The 9,375-nt window shown below is 42.7% G+C and overlaps 1 protein-coding gene across 1 annotated transcript in view; it reads right to left on the reverse strand.

Moving 5' to 3' along the window:
* Positions 1 to 5,317: 5,317 nt before the first annotated feature.
* Positions 5,318 to 9,375, reverse strand: part of spock3 (SPARC (osteonectin), cwcv and kazal like domains proteoglycan 3) — a 17,608-nt gene continuing 13,550 nt past the window's right edge. The window contains exons 7-11 of the mRNA XM_080836600.1: positions 9,268 to 9,375; positions 8,665 to 8,883; positions 8,212 to 8,274; positions 7,178 to 7,315; positions 5,318 to 5,663 (exon numbers count right to left, since the gene is read on the reverse strand). The exon at positions 9,268 to 9,375 is cut by the window's right edge and continues 6 nt beyond it. Coding sequence (XP_080692726.1) covers positions 5,521 to 5,663; positions 7,178 to 7,315; positions 8,212 to 8,274; positions 8,665 to 8,883; positions 9,268 to 9,375 — 671 coding nt within the window. The 3' untranslated portion in view covers positions 5,318 to 5,520. The remainder of the gene's footprint in view (positions 5,664 to 7,177; positions 7,316 to 8,211; positions 8,275 to 8,664; positions 8,884 to 9,267) is intronic.

The following is a 9,375-nucleotide window of genomic DNA, read 5'->3' on the forward strand; positions in this document are numbered from 1 at the left end:
CAGTACCAGTGGAAATCCCTCTTCACTTCCACTGATTTCACACATGCACAGACTCATAGTCACACACACACACATATACACACACACACACAAACACACACACACACACACACACACACACACACACACACACACACACACACACACACACACACACACACACACACACACACACACTGCTCTTAGATTTTTGGTACAGCACTGATTCGTGCCATTTCAGTTTAAAAACAGCAAGCAACAATCAACTTGATTGCTCAATCAGCATGTTCGATCACAGAGCATCTCTCTCTCTGTCTATCTGTTTGATGTGTGTAAGAGAGAAGGGACATAGAAAAAGAGAACAACTGCATGCTGAGTAGATGGGCTTTCTGTCCCTGCTAAGGTAGGATTCTTTGTCTTTTAATCTGGGAAATCTTACAGTTATGTAATTATCCATCCACTCTATGACCTATTGGCATTTTGTGATTTTAACCTCATTTTGCTTTTGATCATCAAGTGATCATTTGCTTACAATTTGATTATGTATTTATGTTATTGTTTCAAAATAGCACAAGGTGACCTACTCTTATCTCATAGGTCAGTATCCTTCACAGTCATTTGTATATTTTTCAGAATCTTTTTGTCAAAATCTGTCTATCCCTGATCCACCTCCTTCAACAGCCATAACCATAATCAAACATTTAGCATCAGATCCACACTCCAAATGATTCTTTTTATTGTGTATAGCGAAAAACTGTATGATATACAGTATATTTCATGCTTTCACAGTGTTGCTGTCCACTTTTGGTTTTAGGCACTTTTTTTCCACAAAACATTTGTTTTAGACAGTTATGTTTTATCCTTATCCTTATCAAGACAGTCTCAATCCACTGAAGAACTGTGGCAAGTTCTCCGAAATGCTTGGAACAACCTACCATACCAAGTACATTTACTGTAAAAACTGTACAAGTGTACACATGGGCGAATTTAGGCTGTTTTAAAGGCAAAGGGAGGTCGCACAAATTTGATTTGATTTCATTTGACTGCACTTTTTAGGTTGTTATTTATTCACAAATGCCTAAAGCCTTTGCACAGTACTGTACATCAGTGGCGGTCCGTGCATTTCACGACTGGGCCTTCAGCGATGTCCTACACGATGTTAAACTGAGTGAATCCACCTCCTAATACCATCATTATGACGCCATGGCTCTCGAACCATTATATTTATACAGAATGGCAGTATAAGTGAGCATTGCATCACCTTAACAGAGTCGAGTACAACAGACTTTATTAATATTTACGGAGCTTTTAAAATCAATACACCCGTATTAACAATACATTAAGAGTAGTAAACTCTCAGTTATATGATCGCTTGGATATTACTGTCACAACTTAAAAATAAAAGGCGATTTTCAGGGATTAGTCTACAAAGTTTTATTAAGTCCACCGAAAGTAGCCTATGTGAGCTTAAACAAGTTTGTCCACTAAACATCGCATGCAAAGCAGTTTCATTAAACTTCCCATCCTCACGATATCCAGTTTTTCTTGAAAGTTCCGTCTTGAAAATGGCGTTGTAATTGTATCAAAAACTGGAATTATCAAGTTGGTGTAAACTAGTTTATTTGAGTTGGTTAATGTAATTATATTTAGTCTTACCAATTGAAACAACTAGCATAATAAGCATTGAAACCGATGTAGGTCGTTTTCGCATTAGCCAGCTAAACTGACCACTGAAGCACTGCACCTGTCTGCCTCAGTATCCAATCAAAGGACATTTACGTGTCACGTTCAACGCGAGGAAAGAAATCTTCCGGGCCTTCTAGAAGGCCCAGTGTCGCCAACTCGAAATCTGATTGGTTGTTACAACTGTCTGTTTCAGTTCATTCAACTTAAATGAACTGAAACAGCCAGTTGTGAAAACCAATCAGATGTACACGGGCCTTCAATGTGAATTCTGAAGGCCTCAGGGAAGAATTCTGTTCTCGGGGAAGGTTTCTCGGAGCGTGGCAACACATGATAGCTGAAATATGATTGGATGAAAGCTCTAACATAAATTAACAACGCTGGAAGCTATGAAATGAAGATAATGGACTATGGGGAATAATTGAATACATATTTATGAAAAGAAAATATTAAAATTAAATGTATTTTATTACATTTATTTTCTGAAAATGTTTAGGCCAGCAGAGAAGGCCTTGAAGGCCCTGACGGACCACCACTGCTGTACATAACTGTCACAAATTTAAACCAAATAAAAAGCATAAAGAAAAATAGAGATTGATGTTTTTTCCATTTTTCTTCAGGCTGTGCAATTGGGACCCGTGATGGGCCACCAGCTGGATCTCTCCCTCTCTCCTCTCCTCTCCCCTCTCCTCTCCTGTCCTCTCTCTCTCTCCTCTCTCTTTCACATGCACACAGATAGCAAGCTCTAAGCCCCCCCCCCCCCCCCCCCCCCTCCCTGCAGCTGGGCTTTTAGTGGCAGGCTCATTAAGGTTGAGTATTGAGTCAAGATGGAGGTTTATTGACTGATTTGCTCTTCCTCTCTCTCTTTCCCTCTTTCTCTCTCTCTCTGTTCCCCTTCCTTCTCTCCAGAGAGTTGGTGTATGTAAAATGGGCAGATTGATAGGGAAGTGCTGCCCATTCTAGTTCTCTTTAGCTCATCCTGCTCTCTCAAACACCATAATTTTCCTGGTAAGTGCCCAGACAGATGTGTGTGCGTATGTATGCACGTGTGTGTGTGCAAAAGTGACTATGTTTGCAGTTTGCAACCTAATGATTTTAACATTAAAAGGGTGCACTCTCAGCATGATAATGCTATTAATGGGACCTCTTCCCCAGAGACAGGACGTATAGAAGAAGGGATAAGGCTGAATGCCATAGACATGATAAGGCTGTGAGTGTATGTGTGTGTGTGTGTGTGTGTGTGTGTGTGTGTGTGTGTGTGTGTGTGTCTGTGTATGTGTGTATTTGTGTTTCAACAAAGCATCTGTCTTCAGGGTAGATTTGTCTGCTTTCAATTCTCAAGAAAAAGAGGTGTTCTAAGCATTATTGGTCCGTCTCCGTCAATTCCTATAATTTCTATAACACACACTCAAACACACATACAGAGAGAGAGAGAAATACACTATATACACAAAAGCAAATTACTTGTGTATGGTGTAAACATGTGCATGTGTTTGAACATTAAGTGTGAGTCTGTGTATGTGTGTGTGTGTGCCTGTGTACACGCCAGGATACATGCCCTCCAGTCTGTGTGGGATAAAAGCTTGTCATTCAAATTGATTTTTGGGTCACTGACTGTATCTTCAGTAATTTAATTTATCCAAAATAAAAAAATGTGTAATGACTGCACATAGAAACACCCCTCCCACACACACACACACACACACAACATACTTAATCTTCTGCATACTGTGAATGTGTGAAAGTGTGTGTGTGTGTCTGTCTGTTTTGAATGTGTCTGAGAGCTTCAGATTGTAAGTAAAGCATAATATTGAGTAACGACTGGGTCATGAAGCCCTAGTCATGGGATCAATAAAATGCCACCGCTCTCGTACAGACAGAGCCTGTGTTCATTTGACCCACTTTAAACCACTCACCTCCCAGTTCCACTCCAATCTCTTGCTATGTAGCTAAGGTGGTGCCTGTGTGTGTCTCAGACAGAAAGAGTGGTTTGGAAAAGAGGTTAGCTCAGAGAAGAAAGTATGACGCATGAAATATTAATTTGGTTTGTTTATACATAATGGAATACTGGCTAAACTGACATAAAACACACACACAGAGATACACACACACACACACACACACACACACACACACACACACACACACACACACACACACACACACACACACACACACACACACACACACACACACACACACACACACACACACACACACACACACACACACACACACACACACACACACACATCCAACCAAGCACCAAACACCTTAAATAATCTATAGGTTTCTCAGAATACGTAGATTTTATGCCAATTCACATTTGGTCAATATTGTTTATTTCAGGAAATCATACATACAACTGTAAAAAAAGCCTATGTCTAAAAGAGACGAGAGAGAAGAGAGTGATGGTCCTTGTTGAGATGGAGGGGTGAGAAACAGTGAGATCAGAACACGAGTCACAGGTAGGCCGACCAGTGGACTGAGCCAGGCCTCACCGGCCAAAACATCAGAACAATGACACAGGCCTAACATGTTATTTTACCAGTGGACACATGTTCCAATTGAAAAAAACATGACTCTAAACCAACAGATACAAAAATAAACAGACACATCTTTTTAGAAGTCTTACCGCTAACTGCTACAGTACAGTTCAATATGGATTAATTGCATACTTCATAAAGAACACACTGATATATATGAATACACTCACACCCACAATCTAGTGTATAGCTACACACAGACAGCCCCACTCACTCAGTCATGACCACAGTCAAACCCAGCAGTAAAGTTTTAAGGTATCTGAACTGCTTCCTACAGGACTACTGCCTTTATGTCTACCAAAGCCAAATAAAACTGTTTCAATCCGCTTGCTTCTCTCTCTCTCTCTCTCTCTGTCACTAAAGCAATCAAAGGCACCTCACTCTAGCACTCAGTGTCTAACAGGTATGACAATGAGAATATAATGACAGCATTGCGAGTGTATGTTTGTGTGTATAAATAGTTTCTATATGCAGATTAGAATCCTTTACTTGAGTAGAATTGTTATGTTGACTAGGTTTCATCATTGGCATTAAAACCAACCTTTGTGGAATCCGTAAGATGTTCCTTCAGAAAGAAAAATGTTCACGCATGTAAAACAATGCCATAGAAAAATAGCCTCTTAACTTCTTAAGTGTCATATGTATCAGCTATTTTTGTAACCATAATCTTATTTCCCTACAGCTCTTGTCTGTCCCCTAATCCTTAGTAGAAGGAACTCCTCTATAAACAATTGTGTTAACATTAAACTCTACGCTCCCTAGACAACCTACCAGCCTATGAAGTAGCACAGCTAACCTTTTTGTTGGCAACTCTGGATGAAAGACATGAGAAAGTGCAATATTCTACACACGGTCAACACTCACATACCACAAGGAAACAAAAGAGCACAGCCAACGTATGACATGTGTATGTCATATGTTTGTGTTTGTGTGTGTGTGTGTTCATGCATGTGTGTGCGTGCATTTGTATGTGTGTGTGTGTGTATGTGTGTGTGTGTGTTGTAAGGACAGGTGAACTGCACATAATCTGTGCCTCAGCTGGCTGTTGGGGGGGTTAGCAGGCGCAGGCTTCAGTCACCCTCCTCATCCAGCAGACAGCTCAACTCAAGCAGCAGAAAAAGGGGGAATCATTCAAAAGTACAAACAATGCAGAGGAATGAGAGTCAAGAGATGACTTGTCATAGTTAGTATGGTAAGTATGTTCTCACAGGGGGGGTTGTCACCTAGCAACGTGCACCGAAGATGAGTTTTAAAATGTTTCAGGTTTGTTGTTGATGTTTCTGTTGTGTTTTTGTATTCTTTTAGAGAGGTATCAATCATATTCAGTGCCATCATCTTCCTCCTCATCCTCATCGTCATACAGCTCTTCATCATTCAGGTAGTCGGCATCCTCATCGTCTGACTGCATCTGAGCATCACCACTGCCAAAGTCACCAGAGGCTTCTGGAACTGGCCCTGTACACAGACACACACACACACACACACACACACACACAAACACACACACACACACACACACACACACACACACACACACACACACACACACACACACACACACACACACACACACACACACACACACACACACACACACTCACACAACAGACACACAAAGGTCACACGAGACACAATACAAGTGGTAAATTAATTCAAGTGCTTCGGTATCTACCACAAAATATGTTCTCTCAGAAAATATCCTAATATAATATACAGAGCAAATGCACAAATGTTTCTGTGTGTGGTGTGGTGGTTGGGTGTGCATATGCTGGTCTGTGTGTAGGGGGTTGGTGGTGGTTGGGTGTGCATATGCTGGTCTGTGTGTAGGGGGTTGGTGGTGGTTGGGTGTGCATATGCTGGTCTGTGTGTAGGGGGTTGGTGGTGGTTGGGTGTGCATATGCTGGTCTGTTGGTGGGGTAGTTGGGTGTGCATATGCTGGTCTGTGTGTAGCCGGTTGGTGGTGGTTGGGTGTGCATATGCTGGTCTGTTGGTGGGGTAGTTGGGTGTGCATAAGCTGGTCTGTGTGTTGGGGGGGGGGGGGGGGGGGGGGGGGTTGGTGGTGGTTGGGTGTGCATATGCTGGTCTGTGTGTAGGGGGTTGGTGGTGGTTGGGTGTGCATATGCTGGTCTGTGTGTAGGGGGTTGGTGGTCGTTGGGTGTGCATATGCTGGTCTGTTGGTGGGGTAGTTGGGTGTGCATAAGCTGGTCTGTGTGTTGGGAGGGGAGGGGTGGTGGTGGTTGGGTGTGCATATGCTGGTCTGTGTGTAGGGGGTTGGTGGTGGTTGGGTGTGCATATGCTGGTCTGTGTTGGGGGGGGGGGGGTGGTTAGGTGTGCATATGCTGGTCTGTGTGTGGGGGGTTGTTGGTGGTTGGGTGTGCATATGCTGGTCTGTGTTGGGGGGGGGGGGGTGGTTAGGTGTGCATATGCTGGTCTGTGTGTGGGGGGTTGTTGGTGGTTGGGTGACCATATGCTGGTCATTGGGCCCTAGTTAGAGGGCGTAAACTGCTCCTGTTGTACTAAAAATGAAATGAGATAGGTCAGAAGGTGTGGTCAAAGGGACTATGTGGGCAGAGCCTGGCCAAAGTTAATTAGTGAAAGGTTTGGATAAAGTAGCATTGGCATTGACAAAGAATCCCTTTAAACTGAATGTGTCAGAGAAGAGTTTAGTGTAAGAATACAACAATAAATGTGTGTGGTCCTGTTGTCCAAACTCTGTTTGGAAATGCCCTTCAAACAGATTGTTCTATTGTTAATCGTTAAGCCTGTAAAGAAAGTGTTTTACTAAGTTAGATTCCTTGTTATTTTTGTTGAGATCAATACAACCATCTCACATCATTTCCGGAAAATACATTTAGTCCTAGAATTTAAAAAAATGTACATTACATTTGATACATATTCAATTCATCATTTAAATTTGTATAATGGGACATATTTCCAACTGAAACGAAAAACATTTCAACAGTTTGTACCGCAGCTGGCCGGTCCGTGTGTGCGGGAGCCTGCAAGTTCGTTTCCATGGCGATCCACACACCAACACTGCCCACTGCTGCCATGGCATTGGTGAGTTTTGTAGAAGCCATGTTGGTCACAAACTGGCAAAAACTGACCTGTATGTGCACCGAACACACACACACACACACACACACACACACACACACACACACACACACACACACAAACACACACACACAATGAGAAATACTGAGTTTGCCCCTGTTTTCATATACAATGGCTTGAAGGCATGACCGTCTCTCCAAGTTGCACTCAGGAGAGTTTAAAAATATCCTACTCATTTTATATTTCATCTACATTCACACATGCACACACACACACACACACACACACACACACACACACACACACACACACACGCACATACACACACAAACACACACACACACACACACACACACACACACACACACACACACACACACACACACACACACACACACACACACACACACACACACACACACACACACACACACACACACACACACATGGTTCAAATGTGACCTTGTATTATAAATCTCTTAAGATTAAGAAAATACTGTTTTCTATGGTCAGCAGTGTTTCACAACATTTGACTATGACTAAAGCACTCTTACAAACATACACACATACACACACACACACACATGCTCACTCTATTAAAAACATACACTTGCCACGTGACTTCTACTCTATGAGAATAAGTGCATGGAGGAGACTTGTGTTTAGCAGAGCCAGGCTTTGGACAGGCAGCTGACCTGACTTTAACTGGCTCCTCAGGAATGGCATTAAGCCTTCTCTATGTATGCAGCTGTCCATTACATAAACACATGTAAAAACACCGATCATGACAATGTTCTCTGTTCACATTGTATTTATTGCTGAGACATTTGATGGCTCTGTATGCTCACTCAGAACCTATGTGTGTGTGTGTGTGTGTGTGTGTGTGTGTGTGTGTGTGTGTGTGTGTGTGTGTGTGTGTGTATGTGTGTGAGAGAGAGAGACTCACCCAGCAGTCTTTTGCCACCTTGATTGTTGTTGATGTTATTGAGCTCTGCAAGACAAGGAGAGCCTGGAGAGAGAGAAAGACACACAGAGAAAAAAAGAAAGACAGGCAGAGATGAGAGTTGGACTCTGTAGCATAAAAAAAACGTGAACAAAAAAGGTGATTTCTTTTGGTGAATAGATTGAGAAGACTACATGTTGATATTAGAGTGTCTGTGTATTTTGCATTTGTCTGTGTATTTTGTGTTTGTGCGTGTGAGAGTGTGTGTGTGAGTGCGTGTGAGAGTGTTTGTGTGAGTGTGTGTGTGTGTGTTTGTGTGTGAGTGTGTGTGTGTGTGTGTGTGTGTGTGTGTGTGTGTGTGTGTGTGTGTGTGTGTGTGTGTGTGTGTGTCTGTGTGTGTGTGTGTGTGTGTGTGTGTGTGTGTGTGTGTGTGTGTGTGTGTGAGTGTGTGTGTACCCTGTTGTCTCTGGAAGCAGGAGCACCACTCCCTGCTGGACAGACTCCCATCGCTGGAGCTGTCACAGGACTTGAGGAAGACAGCAGTGCATTGGTCATTATTATCCTGGGCCAGAGACACCAGCTCTGATTGGTCCAGGGAAAGGTCAAAGTTTTTATCCAATCTTGTGAACATCCAGCCCACAGAGTCTCTACAGAGGGAGGCACTGGAGTCAAAGCCTATGGGAGACAGAAGGAGAACACGAAAGGAGAGAGAGAGAGAGAGAGAGAGAGAGAGAGAGAGAGAGAGAGAGAGAGAGAGAGAAAAAGAGAGAGATAGAGAGAGAGATAGAGAGAGAGAGAGAGAGAGAGAGAGAAAGGGGCTATTTATTGGTTTGTTTACACACACACACACACAAAACACATTGATAGTCATGTCACACATACAGTAATATAGGATTTGGCTTCTATATAGGCAGTTAAGAAAAAGAAAATGGCTTTCTTTCCAGACTATGGTGTCCCTGCCACTGGGGATGAAGCTGTCTCTGTAAGATCTCTAATATAAACATACAGATAACAGTGATGGCCCAAGAGAAAATCTCCTGCACACACAGTCCAACTCACGGCTTTTGTCTGGGCGCTGAAACCTTAGCTTCTTGCTGCTCCCATTTTCATGAAGAACTTTGAACCAGTCTCTCAGTCTGCTGACAACCTGGGCCATCTCAGTAGTAC

Source organism: Sprattus sprattus (genome assembly GCF_963457725.1).
Source record: "Sprattus sprattus genome assembly, chromosome: 4".
NCBI lineage: Eukaryota > Metazoa > Chordata > Actinopteri > Clupeiformes > Clupeidae > Sprattus > Sprattus sprattus.